At 43.4% G+C, this 17,260-nt stretch overlaps 1 protein-coding gene across 1 annotated transcript in view; it reads left to right on the top strand.

The window, feature by feature from the left end:
* The window catches only part of ABTB1 (ankyrin repeat and BTB domain containing 1), a 28,357-nt gene that overhangs the window by 785 nt on the left and 10,312 nt on the right, over positions 1-17,260 (top strand). The window contains exons 2-9 of the mRNA XM_008632236.2: positions 117-239; positions 1,536-1,639; positions 2,730-2,785; positions 3,840-3,984; positions 5,799-5,958; positions 6,870-6,915; positions 7,933-8,049; positions 12,694-12,809. Of these exons, the coding sequence (XP_008630458.2) occupies positions 117-239; positions 1,536-1,639; positions 2,730-2,785; positions 3,840-3,984; positions 5,799-5,958; positions 6,870-6,915; positions 7,933-8,049; positions 12,694-12,809 (867 nt within the window). The remainder of the gene's footprint in view (positions 1-116; positions 240-1,535; positions 1,640-2,729; positions 2,786-3,839; positions 3,985-5,798; positions 5,959-6,869; positions 6,916-7,932; positions 8,050-12,693; positions 12,810-17,260) is intronic.

Below are 17,260 nucleotides of genomic sequence, written 5' to 3'. Positions count from 1 at the left end.
AAGGGCCGCTTGTTTGTCGTACAGAAATGCAGCTTGTTTGCACCCCAGGAGCTGGGTGTGCACCGGGTCTTTGCCGGGGTGCTTAGCTTCGCGTGAGGTGTGCCCGGTTCCGGCAGGTGTCTGAGTGTCGGACGGACACTGCGTACTCGTGGGTGTGGATGCTGCCTGTGGCAAATGTCCTTGCACAAGGCTCCTCTCCAGCTGCTCTTCCTTTACCGTTGGAAATGGTATTTGTATTGGTAGGAAGCTGGATCCCTGGGACTCAATCGTCATGGAAATGTTTAGACGCCTTGTGCTGTAGACTGTGGGAGCATCTCTGAGTAATACGGGGATATGAAAATTTCAGGTCAAGTTTCCTTTCTCATCTCGAAGCAGCACAGCTTAGCTTCAGTGATTTTGGATCAGGAGGCAGATGGGCTTGTTGTCTGCAGGATGAATGCAAGGTCCTTTTCCTGCGTCTCATGGTTTGAATCTAAAACTGTTCTTCACCTTTATATCCTACTTGATTCTTCCATCTCTTAGTGTGTGATATGCCAGATAATCAGAAGCAACCTCTGTTACAGGGTGCTTGCTACTGAAAGATAAGTGTGCAGATAGGTAAGGTCTGGGGAACATTGTTCTCTGTTGTGATTGTGTTCGATTAAATCGTTGCAAGCAGTGAATTGCAGGTTTACTGTAGAAAGAGGGGTCTGAGGGATGGCCTTGCAGAAGTTTAAGATGAGCTGTATGGACATAATGGTGCAGAAAAGAGAGTCTGAGAATGCTGTCAGAGCAGAGGGGACAGATTGACCACATGGGACTGAGTAGAAAGGAGCTGAGTTGCTTGGCATGTTGAATATGGTCAGAGGAACCTGAAGTTCTAGACAAGAAAGGTGAAGGGAGTGAAAGGGAGGACTCGTGTGGTGGGTGATAAAAAACCAAGACTTGAGAGTCTTGGTGAAGGCTGAGAGGGACTTTAACATGTGGTAGTTGCAGTACAGGCTGTAACAAGACCCAGGTTGTGCAGGAGATTTGTCTGCAAGGCAAAGCCCGGCTTCTAGATGTGTCAGAGAGGGAGTGTTGACAGCATCTGATCTAGCCTAAATGTGCAGGACAAGGAAGTGGCAGGATTCAAGAGCAGTCTGGAGTGACACTGATGTTGTTGCTTTTGTCAGGAAGAGCCACAAGCAGGATGGGAGTCCAGCCTTGACCTTGTAAAATTGGCCATTTATTTGTAAGCATGTAGGCTGGGAGTATTGTTGGGGAATGTGAAGGTACTGCAGAAGTACTCAGGCTTCTTTTGGGATTGCTGCCCTGTTAGAGATGGGTTTGAGTCCCCTCTTCCCCCATGTGCTCCACTTAAGATTGAAGGGAGCTGCCAGGCCATGCTGTAGAACACCATTCTTTGGGTTGAGGATTTGGCTGATGCCCCTTCAGCCATAGCTGACAGCTCCCCAAGTCCAGTGCAAGGTCCTGTCATACCTTTGGAAGTTACTCTATGAACTTGAAGTTACATCTTCATCTTCTGAAAGAGGAGAATGTGACTGAGTGAGTAGCTGCATGAAGTTGTAACTTTGCTCTCTCCCTTTTCTTCCAGATACCTTCTTGAACAGCGAGATGTGGAAATTAATGTCCGCGATAAATGGGACAGTACACCCCTGTGAGTGCTGCAGCCTGGAGCACTGGCTGGGCGGGGGGTAGGGCCTTCAGAGCTCCTTTACTCTCTCTGCATCAGCAGCTCCGAGCACTGTTACAAAATGTCTCAGGTTCTGCTTTTTTGGGAACTTTGGCTACATAGTTCTGCTTCTCTTCCCTGTGGGTGCTGTGCTAAATGCGTCTTTGTCTCCCGATGTGACTGGGGCTTGCTGTAGTGATGCTCAGACGTGGGGCTTTGTGACCAGATTACCTGGGTTAAGCACTCTGCTCTTGGCTTCATTAGGCTTTTTCCCCACCAAAGACGATGGCATTCTAGCATGTTTAGCTTGGCCTGGTAAAATGCCAAGTGACTGTGGGATCTCAGTCTGTCTGGCAGGGCTGTGAACATGCAGTAGGTTGTGAGGAATCCCCCTGGAGGTGCTGAGGAACATGCTGTGAGCTTTTTACCTCCCTACAATTCCAAAGTACATTTAGACATCTGCAATATATTTAGAGTACAGAATAACTTCCCAAAGTAGAGGTAGACTAACATTTGGCTGCTGCAATGCATGCTGCAGTATTCTCCTATTTAGTAGGACAGTTTGAGGTCCTTGTGCAAGAGAATCATGAAAGGCTTAGACTGTGAAAGAGAAAATAAAACTCATTGTAACTAGAACTTAGGGGAGTGGGTTTGCTGTACATCCAGTGTGGGTGCTGTTCCCTCCTTGGCATAGCGTGCAGCAGTCGGACTGACAACAGAAGGAGCAAGGAGTGTTTTTGAGAATTCAGTGGACTGCTGAGTGCCCATGAAATGATCTCCTTTAAAATGAGGATGGATTTGGCAGCTGGTGGTGCAACAGAAGATGCTGAACCTTGACAAGATACTGGGACCTTGAGATCTCCTTGCAGTGCCTAGGATTGCTGGGAACAGATCCTGCTTAGTCTGTTGCTGGGGTCCAGCTTCTGTGCTATTCAGTAGCAATTCCTCACTCCTATGAGGTGTTGGCCTCCTAAGCTTCTCAGGGATGCTCAGTGCTGTGGTCTGTGTGGGGTGATGTGCCAAAACACTGAATTTACTTCCTACTGCGTCTCTAATTTTCTTTCGTTGTTGTCAGGTATTACGCCTGCCTGTGTGGACACGAGGAGCTTGTACGGTATCTTCTAGCCAATGGTGAGCAAAAGTGTCCTGGTATGGGTGCAGTACCTTTCTCTGGTCCGTGTGGATTGTATGTCCTTCTCACTGTCCCTTGTGGAAACTTCTTCTGTTACAACCAACCATCTGATCAGCGATCTTGGGCTACAGAGGGAGCCCTGCACACACCTTCATGGTTCCTTTTGCTGGCCATTTGCAGCTTGAATTTGCTTCTTGAAATTGCTTGAAATTTCTTGATTTGTTTGAAATCCTGAAAATGCACAGAAAGGGAAGCTGTCTGTGATGGCTCAAGGCAGCATGACTTTCTGAAATCACAGCTGATGTTTTGTGAGAGTGCAATGGTATTGGGAATATGCTGATCTGAGAGTTGTACTTCATATGAAGAATTGTCTGTGTAAAACTTTCTTGTACTCTATTGATAGCCTGGCTTTGTAAGCAGGACTTAATGGTGAAATGCAAGGGATTTTGCTAATCTCAAGCAAAGCAAGACCAATTCTTCAGGCAAAGTGCCTGCCCATTTGGTTCTCAGCATCTAAATTCCCCTACGTACATAGTGTTTTGCCAGAGGAACCAGAGTGCAGTCACATCTCAAAAGGTTTGGTTTTCTACTGCATTCCCAGCATCTTAATCAACCACTTGTGTAATTCTAAATAGGAAAATGCAAATACCCTCCAAATTTCTAGCAGATTCTAACCTAAGGAGGCATCTCCTGTCTTATACAAAGCAGAAATACTTTTTAGGAAGAGCTCTTAACAGTCCAATAAATGATTACACTCTTAGTACAGTGAGATTTGTCTTCCCAGAACACTGCTGGAGTCATGCTGAGAGGCTTTTTACACGGGTCAGTTTAAACAAGTCCTGACTTCTTCAGAAAGGGATTCGTCTGTGGGAGAGCAGCTTTAGGTTGTACACATATGAGGGAAGCTCAGTTTTTGTAAATATGCTCATCAGCAGAGGGGACCACAGTGAAATGTGTCAGCAGCCAGAAGTCATATTTGTTTAGTGACCATCTGGGGACACTTGAGAAGGATCTAACTGTGCCTGCTGGCCTGTGCCTGTGATTGTTTTACAGGAGCAAAGTGTGAGGCAAACACTTTTGATGGGGAACGTTGTTTGTACGGAGCTCTGAGTGACGCCATCCGCCGGCTGCTGAAGGAGTACAAACAGATCACAGCCAAGTGCATGAAGAGGGACTACTATGATGTCTTCCTGCAGCGGTAAGGACATGAGGCGTGTGCAGAGCATCCCGTCAGCCTTCCTGAGCGCTCTTTTCAGGGCAGCTTTGAAAGGCAACTCATCAGTACCCTCTCTCATTCCTGGGCATGTAGAGCTTCTTAAGGGATGTCCTCTGTGCTCTAAGGGATGATCTCCAGGCGTGTGTGTGCATAGCCTCTAGTGACTTGGTACAGAGTCCAGAGTCAACAGAAAGCTGGTCTTTATAAAGCAGAAGCACTAAGGTGTCATCCTTGACTGTCAAACCAAAATCAGATCCCTAAAACCACATCAGCAATTTAGAATAGTATGTCAATTGAAATTAAGTTTCAGGCTTGAAGGTACTATAACTTGCAAGCTGAAGTTTTCAACACTGATAAAATGTTTCTCATTTGTGAAACAGAGCACTTTAAGAAGCCTCAAACTGACTCACAGTGACATTGCCCAATCCTTTTTTTTTGGTTATTAAACTTTATTAAGATACTTCTGAAGGTTGCATGTCTCACATTGTACTAGAGCTTGAGTTGCAGCCTAACTTGCTCAGGAGTAGAGGAATAGTTTCAAGCTTTTCTTCTTGCTGTTTCTCTACGCTGATACTATTACAGACTTGCTGGTTGGTTTTTTTACTGACTTACAGATGTTAAAACCTTGTTGTGTTTTTTTTTTATCTTTGAAACGGGAGTGTTAATAAGTCCTGGAAAGATCTGACAATCTGAAAAGAGGAGAGGAAGGAAACTCATTTATTTGAGTAAAATCAGATTCTGTCTTCCAGGGAAGTAGAATTTTGTAGAGTGATTTATCACTGCCCTGGTGACTGTGGCTCAGATGGTGTAGGGTTGAGCATACATGAAAGCTAAAATGCACCGATTTCTGCTTCTCATTCAAGCAGACCTTGTGTTAAAATTGAAACAAAGAGCAACAGTTGGGGGGAAAAAAGTAAAAACCTAATGCTTCTGTTCGCTTTGGGGCAAGACACTAGAAGGAAGGGTGTTCTAGTGGCAGGAGATTGAGATCAGCATTCAAGACTCTGACAACATCTCTGTGTGTGACCCCACACCTTTCTATGCCCCAGTCCAGCTCTCCAGAAGGAGTACAATGCTTGATGTCCACCTGATTTGACCTCTTGGGGATGTTTGTGAGGATATATATGCAAGGACTGATGGGCATTAGGAAACACTGGTGATGGTTGCTGTAAACTCTGGAAGTAGCAGTTTTGGTTTTTTCCTTTTAAAGAATGAAGGTATGGGCATGCAGGCATAAACAAGGCTTCACGTCTGATGTGGTAATTGCCTGCATTTCATGCCTGTCACATCCTTCCTTCTTCTGAGGGTGGGTGACCTCAAGTCCTCTCCTATTTGTTACATGGTTAAAGTGTGCACACTGAGAGTGCCCGAGAGCAGGAAAGTTGCATTTTACTTTGTAGCAGGGTAGTTCTTTTTGAAAGTGTGCCCTTTTGCAGTACTTTTTTTGACATCTGACAATTTAAAAGCAGAACTAACTTTTAAAGATGTGCTTGGGGGCAACTAGTTCCTCTTTAAAATCGGTTCCCAGCATTCAGGTGTTCACCTAAGGCAGGAAGGTTTCATTCTCCAGCCGCCTGGTTGCACTAACAAAACTCCTTTGAGCTATGGAAGGGAGTGAGACATTCCAGTGTGTGAAGGACCAGCCCTGTGCTGGCCGTCCCGCTGGGCAGAGAGAGACTGCAATGCCCGGGGGTATTTGTTCATTTAGACCTAATTGTACCATGTTCCCCACTAGTGTTACTCTATTCTCTCCTTTTTCATGCTGCAATGAATTTCCCTTCTCTGTGTTCCTGCAGGTTGCTGGAGCAGGGTTACCAGAGTGACATTGTTTTCATCGTTCATGGCAAATCCTTCTGTGCCCACCGCTGCATCCTCAGCGCTCGCAGCGCCTACTTTGCAGAGATGTTTGAGACCAAATGGAAGGGGAAGAACATGATAGTGTTGAAGCACCCACTGGTGAGCAAGGCTGTGCTTCCAGTTCTTTTCTTTCTTTTGCTGTTCCACCTGGGTGAGGAAAGTGAGTAGGAAGGACAGTTTGAGGGTTAACTTCCACAGTGAATAGCTCCTGGGGCTCAGAATGACCCTAGTTGAGGAGAAGGGCTTGTGAAGGCACTTCATAGAGTAAAATAGCACCTTATTGAGATAACAAAAGGCTGCAGACTGCATACCTCCCCTTTGTTCCCTCTGTCATGGGCTCAAACATATCTTAATTAATTGCAGTAGCAGGTAGCTGCTACCATCTGCCAGCTGCGTCACGACCCCTCTCTGGGATGAGTTGAGTCTGTCTAATTCCTGGTGGACAGGTGGTCTGTGGTGAAGACATCACCTCAATAATTGGCACTAATTGAGTCCCTTTTGTTGCCTTTGCAGCAAGAACTAAATAGGCCATAAGTGCATTCCATCCATTAACCACCCATACTCCGGCACACATTTGTGTAACTTGACTCTGGTGGTGCAAATCCTCTTGTGACAAACATAACTCCAGTTTCTCAGAACACTGCTCTCCTCTCTCTTTGTACAAGAACAAATCTTTCCTCTGGAATTAGGAAGAGGTGGAAATGTTTATGATCAGTAAAAACCTGTATTTTACAGAGCCTGTATTTTACAGAACCATGTCTCTGGAATTTTTCCATTAGTCAGGTCCTGTCCCCTGAGGTACCTGAGGGATTGGTATCAGTTGAGACAGTGACGAGCTGTGTAAGCCAGGTGGAGTGGCAGCATTAGTTATATGGGGAGCAAGAAAATCAGATGCACTGTGTGAGTTCTTACTTAAGATTTTTTTTTTTTTACTTGTTCAGGATCATGTTTCAAACTTACGGTTAAATTCATGGTGATTCCAAATGTAACTTTCTCTTGTTTTATTTTAGATTAACCCAGCAGCCTTTGGTGCCCTTCTGCAGTATCTATACACAGGTAAATGACTTTACCCTCTGGTGTTTGTGTACATGGCTGGTGAGCAGCTGTCTGTGCCTCTGCACTGAGTGGCACAGGCTTGCACTCAGCAGTGTTTGGGTGCTTGAGTCACCAACAAATCCTCTCTGCTGGCAGAAAGGGAGAATGTGAGCAATCACCAGCTCTTCCAAGATGTTTGTACCTTTTGCCAGTTGTTGTCCTGCCAGTAATTATACAGTCAATTAAAACAAAAATCAGCTTGGTTTGATTGGTTGGATGGATTTGGAGACTGTATTTCTAACTTAAGGAAGGAAAATCTGTCATCTGGTATAACTGTATCCTAAGGTGGTGAAAAGCCAGTTTCCCATGTAGGACTTTTTCAGTTTGGCAGACCTGAGCTGTGTGTCCTGAATGCTTTGACTACTTTCCAGTATTTTTTCTGAACAGAAGTTGATCCTAAACCTTCTATGAAAATGCCCAATGCTGTATTGTAGGCATGCTAAGTGCTGAACTATCTCAGGCCAGGAGGTGGTGCCAGAAAATAACATTGTCTTCAAGGCTCTTCTTTTCCAATACAGTGTGTTCAGAAATGTTCCTTGCCACATTTTCAGTGATTATAAAAGATCCTGAGATGAAAACTTGTGAGCCTGAAGTCCATTCTTACCCAAAGCTGGGTAGCCAGTGGTGGTGGCAGTCATGCCTGCTGCTGTTGTACTGCTGTTTTTTGATTTTCTGAGAGAATTAGACATGTTTTGTACAGCCTGTTTGGCCTCTGAACACTTGAATGAAGCTATTAGGGTAAACCCTGGAAAGTGGAAATGTGAATTAAATGCCAAACTGTTACTGATTTAAGTAGTGGGTGGTGGTGGAATACCCAGTCTTAGCTTCTGGGACTGAGTTGTGAGTGGATGCTGAAAAGTGAGGCAGTGTATCTAATTACTGAATTTTTGTGTCATCAAGTCTTCAGACCTTATTTTTTGCCATTTTTACACCTAAGTCCTGTGGATTAAGAGAGCTGAGTGCATTTCTTCTTGACAGGTCGTCTGGATATTGATGTAGAGTATGTCAGTGATTGCAAGAGGTTGGCCAAGCAGTGTCGGCTGCAGGACCTCATCGATGATTTGGAGACCAAATGTAAAAAAGTCTATGAATTTGGTAAGCATTTGACTTGCTGTTGTCTCTGCTGTGCCTGTGTGCCCTTTCAGGGAGAAACAGGAAAGTGTGATGGTGGATGGTTCATGGTGTCCTTGGGGCTTCCAGAAAATGATTCTCTTGTGGAATTTCCATGTTTGCATGGTAGTTTTCAGTCATGGCCTTTCTGTAGGGCAGCTGTAGTGGTTTCTGACATATGCATGTTTATAATTTATATTGAATGCTTTCTTTAGAGTAGAGCAGCCATGGCAGCGGGACTTTGCTGTGGTTGCCAGACACTCAATTGAGCATGGTGGAGTATATGTTGGGAAGTGTCTTCCAGCAGAGAGCTTGTTTAAATCCCCAGAAAGATAAAATATATACAGTTAGAAGTAATTTTCTGCATTTATCTGACCCCTAACCAAAGTAAAATTTTTGATAATTGGCCCAAAATGGGTGCAGAGGGAGATACAGCACTTTTTTTAAAAGCAGAGAAGTATTTCTGAAAACATGTGTATATTAGTAACACGTGGATGTGCCAAACCTTAAATGAAACAATACTCTATTTAAGGACTTTTTGTTATCCAAATAACTTGTGATCTAATCATGACATAAGCTTATTGCATGAAAACCAACAGTTGGAATCAAGCTAAGGGACACGTGAAGAGGAATCAAAACAGCACAAGTGGTGTTAGTCACGAAGCAGAAAAAATTACTGGATAACAAAACCTTCAGGCTGAAAGCTTCTGATTCTCATTCTGTGCTCTGAGTTAACTCCTTTACTTTAATCAAGTTAATTTTGATTTGAGAAGAGACTCCAGTCTGTAGTTTAGTCAATAGCATCTTCTTCCCTGACCTAAGAGGCAGGGCTGTACGTGTTCCACCTTTTCGTTTTGAATATGAGTTGTGATTGTTCAGCCTCCTGAGGTTGCAGAGCATAACTGATAGAATACTTCTGGCTCAAGAAGTTCCTCATCTGCAAATCACATGGAAGATATTACCATGTGCAGGTCTCTCTTTAGGCATGTGTAGTTGTTTGGTGGTGGTGGGGTACAAGATTACCATGGTACAGCTGTTGCCATATAACGCAGGGTGCAAGTTCTTATGGAAGCTGTGTCACAGGTCTTACTTCTGCTGTATAAACACAAATGTAAACATGGACCTGAAGAGGTTAGAAATGCATTTCTTGGTATCTATAAAAACTGTAAGGTATCAGTTTGTATTAAATAAGTAGTGGAAAAGGGGAGTGGTGAATGAATATAAAATAAAAACTACTCAGAAATCAGGTAACAAAATGATCTTGTGTCATCTTTTGATATCAGAGTAATTCTGTGAGATGCTGGAGATCTGTTTTTTCCTTTTTATCTTTTTCTCCCAGGATCTAGCTGAGACATTCCACCTTAATTCATTTAGTTAAAATCTCATATAATATTGTGGAAGGAAAAGGTGCTTAAATTTGTGAACTGCAAAAAAGCTGACTTCTTGGTGGGTTTTCAAATGGAAAATAATGAAGTAAAGTTTCAGGTTAATTGGACGTTTTAGATAGAAGCACCACTTGGAAATACAAAAGCACTGGACAAATCATTTAACTTCTGTGTTCTTTGGGGAGGGAACAGTTTTTCAATTTTGAGGCCTGACAGAAGACAATCAATGGGTGGTTTAAAGCACCGATGGAAGTACTAGGCTTGATTTTTATTTGTGACAGGTTGGATTCAAAGAAATAGAACAACTGTTAAAAGTTTGTTTCTTAAATTTCATGTGGAAGCCAGGAAAACTTGATTCTGCAGAAAGGCATATATGTAAGAGTTACAGAAGTTAAAAAATTGGAAAGATCTTAGATCACATTGTGTCTGGCACTTGAGAAAGCATGACTGTTCCTTTGAATGTGTTAGAAACCTCTGCCTGTTCCAAGTGCTTGCTGTGCAGTAGAACTCTGATTCAGGTCTGTAGAGCAGGGTCATGTCTTGCTTCTGTATTATGAAGCTGAAACAAGAAAACAACATGAACTCGAGCCTCTGCAGCTCCACTGGATAATTGCAGTGTCTGCAATCTCATTATCTAGAGTTAATCAGTATTTCAAAAGCACTTAGTATCTTGGCATGCACAGACAGTAGTATAGGAAGAGGATGACCCAGTGCCTTCTGTTGCACCTGAGATATATTTGGGTGCGAATGCTTGCCTATTTTCCCTTGTGTGTACATTGTGACTATAACAAGAAAAAACTACTGCAGTGTTTGGAAGAGCTCAAACAATTTGTCCAGAATAAGCCATAATTCTTCCTTTAGAAGTGTATGTATTAGAAAATAAATGTTCTGCAGTTACTTAAGCAAGTTTTAGGGCAAAAAGGGTGAGAGCAAATTTGATATGCTTGCCTTTGTAGCAAAGACACTGGATGTGCAGAATCTGTGGTTGTAGCTAATTGTGCCATTGGGAAGATGTATCTGAGTGTGGCATCATTTTGTAGGTTTTGGGAGTTTAGTGTGGTTTTTTGTGGCTCTTACATTTTGTGGTACATTGGCTCAATGTAACCAGAACACTACAAAGTATTGACCAGGAAAACCAAGGCAGCTGATACGTTGGTAGGTGATAGTCAGTGCTATACAGCTGTGCTAGACTGGGAGGAAACCCAGTCTCAAGCTCAACCACACTGGTTATTCCCTCCAGCTCCTTGCATTGTTTATGTTGCTTTTCTCAGAAACCCCTTCATTCGTCTTTCTTGCATTCCTCTTTCGTGGTCCCTGCTGCTTGCTGGCAGCCAGCACCTTATTCCTATTTCACAACTTTGATTTCTGTTGTCTCTGTTAGGAAAGATTTTTGTGTGACACCAAATGCTGTGCCCTTGGATTTGAAAAACGCAGTGTCTGAATAGATTTTCTTCTCAGAAAAATCACTGTTCTTTTGTGTCACTGGGAAAGTGCACAGATGTTCTGTGCATCCCAGGAGAAGAGCTCTTTGCCTTGCCTTCTTAAAGCTTGCTGGATCCATTAGCACTTACAGAGCCTGATCTGGTGACTGTTACAATAAGTACTACAGAAATACAGATGTTTCTCTCTGCCCTGAAGAATTTCTAATTGCGAAGTAAGACATTTCCTTCTCTCATGCTGATGTATAAGTGGTCAGGGCTCTTTGAGAAAATGCACTCAGTCTGGTTTGTGTTGGTGCCAGGCCTCCTCTTAGCTTATTTACCCTGGAAGTCATCTATCTGAGGGTAGGATTTCGTGCTAACAGGGCAGCCTGTCTCCTTGCTGGCAAGCTTTGTGTATAGCAATCGTGGTGCCCGACTGTTTTGTACTGGTAGATTATCCTTCCCTTTCCAGAAATCTTTCTGGGATATGCAGCCTATGGAGAGGTACAGTGGTGGCATATTTGAAGGGTGCAGCAGTGATGTGGAGGAGGGGGTGGAGATCTTGTTTTGTGGCACATCGTGGTCTTGTTTCGCCCACGACCCAATGGAGTCATCTGATGGAGCTCATGTAATGCTGTGCAAAATGTCAGGAGAAATGAGGTCTCAAGGTGGCGTGATTCACCTGTGAGGGGTTTTATGTGGTGAATCATACCTGTCAGAAATTCTTCTGAATGCTTCAGACTTAACCCTGTGTCTCTCTGGCTCCCAACAGTATCTTAAGGCTTCCTTACCACACCTTTGCATTTTCCAGTGGTGCTCCATCTTTTTTCACATGCTTCCTTGTATCCAGGGACTCCTGAATGTCTTACATGCTCCAGTTCTCCCCCCAAACCATGCTGACCTCGGAACAAACCTGAGGTGGTGAGCACAGTAGCCAGAAACAGGAAAGGCTCTGCTGGCAGCAGCATTGTATCACAGTGCGTCTGTTTTGGGCTGGCACTGGTTTGAAGTTGGAGTTGGCTTCTGTGAGCTCCACAACAACTTTAGTCATAGCAAGACCACTGAAGTATGATCATGTATTTTTGCTTTTTTGGGCTGTTTTGTTGTGTAGGCTGATTTGTTAAGACAGGAAGACACACTATGTCTGAAAAAGACAAATGAAGTTGCTGTCTCTGAAGGCTCTGTTTGAGCTCTTTGATGATAGTGATGCTTAGTTCAGGCACATGCAGGAGTCTGGGTACTTTGGGGTCTTTGGAACTTATTGACTAAACAAGAATAAATCCCTTTGTTCTCTGCAGTGAAATCAGGATGGCATAGCTGAAATGGGACCCAGTGGAAAGCACGTGACAGCAGAGAGGCATGGAAGCAGATTAACTTAAAAACTCCCTGGCATGGGCTTTACCTTAGGTGACGCTGTCAGCTGTAGGAGTGGTTGACTGGGGAGGGCAGTGTATAAGTGGCTCCTACAGGGATCAGGGCAACCTGATCCATGGTCCTTAATTGATGATGTGGATCCCAAAGAGCAAGTTGGGCTTGAAATGTGCCTGTGACAACTTTGTTTCTCACAGTTGATATTCCAGCGTAAGGAATTCAGTGGAGGTTTGAGAAGAGACAACAGTACATGCATCCCCTTCTAGCCCTGCTCACTGGCTGTACTGAGGGGTGCTGAATGTGTGTGTGTGTAGAAAAATTGTATGTGTTTTGCAGTAAAAGCTGAACAGCAATAACTCTGGTTTTCCTGGAGTGTCTTTTATCTAAATGGGAGAGAATGTTTGTAGAGGAATTCAGGCATCTCTGCTCTTTTGTTTTTTTGCTTCTTCCAGTCTCTTCCAAGCCAGGGACCTGTGTGAAAGTGCTGACGATTGAGCCCACAGGTAACTGCCGGCTGCAGGAAGATCTGGCTCTCCTGGCAGACTGCGCCCTGCCAGCTGAACTGCGGGTAGGGAGCACTTCTACTCCTTGTGGGCTCTGTGGGGCTGGGATATCTGCTCACTTGTGTCCACTCACATCATTGCTATATAGGCTTCAGTGCTTGCTTGTCTCCTGGTGCTCCAAATGGTGAAAGGCTTTTATTGCTTGGAAATGCCATAAAATTGTATAATGAGGCTGTCAGTGCTGGTCTTTCCCCTTGGATATTCCCCCCAGCGGGGATCTTGGTAAATAGAACCCTTTCCATGTGGTTGGTGGGGATTTCCCCATTGAATACAATGGGACAAGGCCCCCAGCTCTTCTCTTTGCCGTCCTTCTTGAGAATTAGAAATGTTGTAGCAGCAGGCATTGGTACCCAAAGGGATATATAGGTGGAAAATGGCTTGCTGGGCTTGCTTGCTGGGAACTGACACACTTCAATGGAGAGGTGCTTCCAAACCCTGATAATATTTCCAGCAGAAATGTGAGTCCCTCTGAAGAGAATTTAACTTGACTGGCCATAGATCTGCTTTTCCCAACTATGTCTTGCCCCTCAGAAATAGCCCCCCAGATTGATGATCACTATGTTAAAATACCATCATATTGTTAGTTAGGATCGTATACGTAGATCTTCTCTCCCATTTGCAGAACAGGAAAACTATTATTTTTCTTCATTCTTTCTGCATCTGGTGTTTTCTGTAATATCAGCAGATTTATTTTGCTCTTATGTATGTCCTTTGTTTCCTCTTTCTTATACCAACCGCTGTGTTTAATAGCATGGACTCATTTTAGGTGGATGCTGTGCCCAGAGGTTGTATGACTGAGTGATGTAGCAAGTTTTGTTGCCTTTCTCTTTCTGTTCCCTGGTGCAGAGAGAGTGAGAATGTGGAGAGGGTGAGAATGTGTGTGTGTGTGTGTGTGTACATGGATAAAGTTTCTTACCTTAATAAGCCAACATGTTTTGTGCTGGCTTTTTTCAGATATATTTCACTATAGAGTGAGCTTTTCTCCATCAAGTTTACAACTACCGATTTAGAAATCTCTCCTGTGTAACCTGCCTCCTCCAAATAGCTGTACATTTTTTTGTGGCTTTCAATATGCTTTTCTGTATGTTTGCAGGCTTTAAAGGGAGGTGATACTATAAATAAGCTTCAGATTACCTCCCCAGGAATTAAAAAAAGGATCACGGACCCCAAAACAGTGAGATTTACCTACATTTTAAGTCACTTCACAAATAAAAAGAATACTTCCTGTTTGATTGCTTGTTTCCAGACCTTGATGGCATACTCCTGTTAAGCTGATCTTCTAGAGTTAGGAACACTTTCCTTCTTAATTCTTTCATGTAGAATAGGAGCTGGAAGGAAAAGAGGAAACTTGGAATAATGTAATCATCTGACAGTGCTGTGATTGTGAGCTGTGGTTTCCTTGCTGTGTTCATTGATTGGCATGAAGGCAGCATTAGAGTTATTACAGCTGTACAAGTGAAGAGGGAATGGGCACACACACCTGCTCACTAGAGAATCTGTGTGCCATGCACAAGTGTGGGTGCTTTGTTTAAGACTGATAAATTCTAAAAGATTCCCATTTTTCTCTCTCTAGGTACTTTTTGTTTGTTCGTTTTTGTTTGTTTGCCATTTATCTCTTATTCTATTGTTTTCAAATTGTTAAATTCTGTGAATTGGGCACCTTTGTTCTGGAACAGAGGCATTGCACATCCTCATTCTTGCAGGGTTTGCTGCCATACAAGGAATAGTATACAAACTGTGTAACCTAAAATGTCAGGAACAACTGCATAGTCACACACAGACATCCAAGTTCTCAAGAGAAACATACATTATTTTTTTTTTCCAGCCTATGCAGAACAAAATAGGTATTTGGCTTCTGGATAAAAGCCAGCATTTCCAGAATTTGGCAAGAAACATTTTGAGCTGCAGCATGTCATGTAATGCCGTATTATATGAAATGGGGATGTATTCAGCTTTCTGTTTCAGTATAAACAAATAATTTGCATGTAATGTCTTTGATACTTGGATGATGTAGGAAACTTTGTGCATTCCAGTTTCACAGTTAGTGATATCTTACATGGCTGAAACAATAATGATATCCAGTTACAGCTCATTATTATTTTCTGGAGTGATAGCTGTCTATTCTTTGAAATCTCAAACACATTTATAATTCTGGTACCTTGTTTCTCTTTCCTGTTTGTGTTTGAAAGCCTTTTTTTTTTCTCCCAATGTTTCCTTTTACAAGTGTGGTTGTTGTCTCTGTTTTGTTTTAAAATAGTAATGGCCAGGATTTTTCTGTCCACAACAGCTGCTTCCTCAGTTTGTTGCAATAAAATTTAGCAGTGACGGATTTAAGTAAAATACCATGAAAAGCCAGGCAACTGTCAAAACCCATGTGGCTTCCCACTGTCTGCCTGGTTCTTCATTTCATATCTGCCAGGTGACCTCTGAGTTGCAGACTCCAGGGCTTCCAGTATATGACACTGTAGGCACATGGTTTCCTTGTAATTGTTTTCAATTACCTTTTAACTGAGATCTTATGTTCCAAACCAAGATGAAATCAGACTTAAAAGGGTCAGAGTTTGCCATGAAATAAATACTGTTCTTTCCATCCATGTTGACACTTTGTGTGGCTGCAAAAAAGTGACCGTTTGCCACTTTTGGGGTAAAACTTATCTTATAATGCATAGGAAGAGCAGTTTGAAATGAGTAGATGGGTTCCGTCTTGTCTGTCTGCACCTGTGTACTGTGCTTGTCCATGGCAGTGACTCCTGTGCTTTGCTTTGCCTGTTTGGCAGAGGCAGATTAACTGAAATATTTACAACATGTTTCCAATTTAGTTTTTTTTTGTATCCAATCCACTTGCGTCTGGTTGCGAGCTGCTAATCTTCTCTTGGATCACCAACCCCTGTATTTTGTGTTGTAATTTATTTACAATTTTCTTGCTGAGATAATCTGGCCAAGGTACAAATTGCTGCCACTGATTTGTTTTGTATGTTTTTGCCTCCAGCAACATTTCTATTTAAGCTCTAATAGGAAATTTGTAGCAGCAAAGACTTGGTCCTCCACATGTGATGGTGGAGAGTGAGAGTATTGAGAGTATTTCTATATGGTGATTGAGTTACTGTGGATGTGTTTGCACCTTGTAGGCTGGACTGTGTTGTGCTTCCTGGGCAGAATACTTGACTTTGGCAGCTGTGCTTTGCCTGGACAGAGGCCTGTGAAGGAGCTTGTATGAATAGGGGTAGTGGGAGGAATAAGCCAATTTTCTGCAGGGAGATCCTGCAAAGGAGATTAGATTCCTCAAGCATGACAAGGGAGGAGAGTAGAAGTAGTAGAGACTTGAAAGGAGAGTAAAAGGGAAAATTCTGCAAAGCCACTTCATGCTGAATAGGAGAAACAAAGACATGAACCTGCTTTTGTAATAGGAATTGAAAATGACCTTGTAAATCTGAGCAGCAGAGTGGGGACCAGGCAGGGCTAGAAGCAGGAAATTGAGCCCAGAGGAATTTGTAATTCAGGAGACAAACTCTGAGACAAATAAAACTCCCATATCCATTCCAAAGGGATGGACTCCTTTTAGATATTTACCTTTGGACAGTGAAAGGAAAGCAAAGAAGGGATGCATGTAGGAGACGTGGTGTTTATCTCAATTAATATTCCTATGCCACAGAGTGGCATCTTATCAAAGTTTGTTGCTAGGTTTGTTTTACCTGGGATTTGTCTGCAGATCTGTAGCCTTCAGATTCACGTCAGAATTTGTAGGAGAGGATGTGGAAGCTGTGGGCGCATAGGGTGAGGAGAACAGCAAGGCAAACAGAACAGGCAGTTGCATCATGATACTGGTGTTTGTAACACGTTGCCACAGAGTGAGGCTGTGGACCTTGGCTGGGACCAAGGACCAAACCCTTGAAACATGAGACACAGATAGTAGTAAAATAGCAGCCTGGGGAATCTACAAATGGGACAATTTCATCTCATCTTCAGTGCTGGAGGTGCCCTTTGTGTGGCAGCTGTATGAAAAGCAGGTGATAGATCAGGTGGGCAACATTCCTTGAATTGCTGCATCTCTTCTGGAATAAGAGTTGCCCTGTGGAGCAGGACTGCAGTAGAGAAGTGCTGTGGAGAGTCAGCATTACTGCAACAGCCACGTGCAAGATTTGCATCACTGGACTTCTCCTGTGATTAGGAATCAGAAGATGCCAACTGTTGCTGTGGACAAAGAGTGTGGTAAATGGGTCCAGATTGCCATGGTCAGTGGTGGTGTGAGCTTTTGCCACCTTGGTGCCTTGCCACATCCAAGAACCTGTTCTGTGAGAAACCTCACTGAGCCTGGCTGAGAGCTCCCACCCAGTGTGTTCCAGTCTGTGTCTTTGTTTAGCTCAGCAGGGAAGAGTCATCTGGCTCCTCAGTAGAGCTGAAAGTCAGGTTGGAGGCAGGTGGGTTGGAAATGGACAGTCTGCTATTGTGAGTCTGG

The sequence above is a fragment of the Corvus brachyrhynchos genome, unplaced genomic scaffold (genome assembly GCF_000691975.1).
Source record: "Corvus brachyrhynchos isolate BGI_N302 unplaced genomic scaffold, ASM69197v1 scaffold4, whole genome shotgun sequence".
Taxonomy (NCBI): Eukaryota; Metazoa; Chordata; class Aves; order Passeriformes; family Corvidae; genus Corvus; species Corvus brachyrhynchos.
This window is presented reverse-complemented; position numbering and strand designations above follow the sequence as displayed.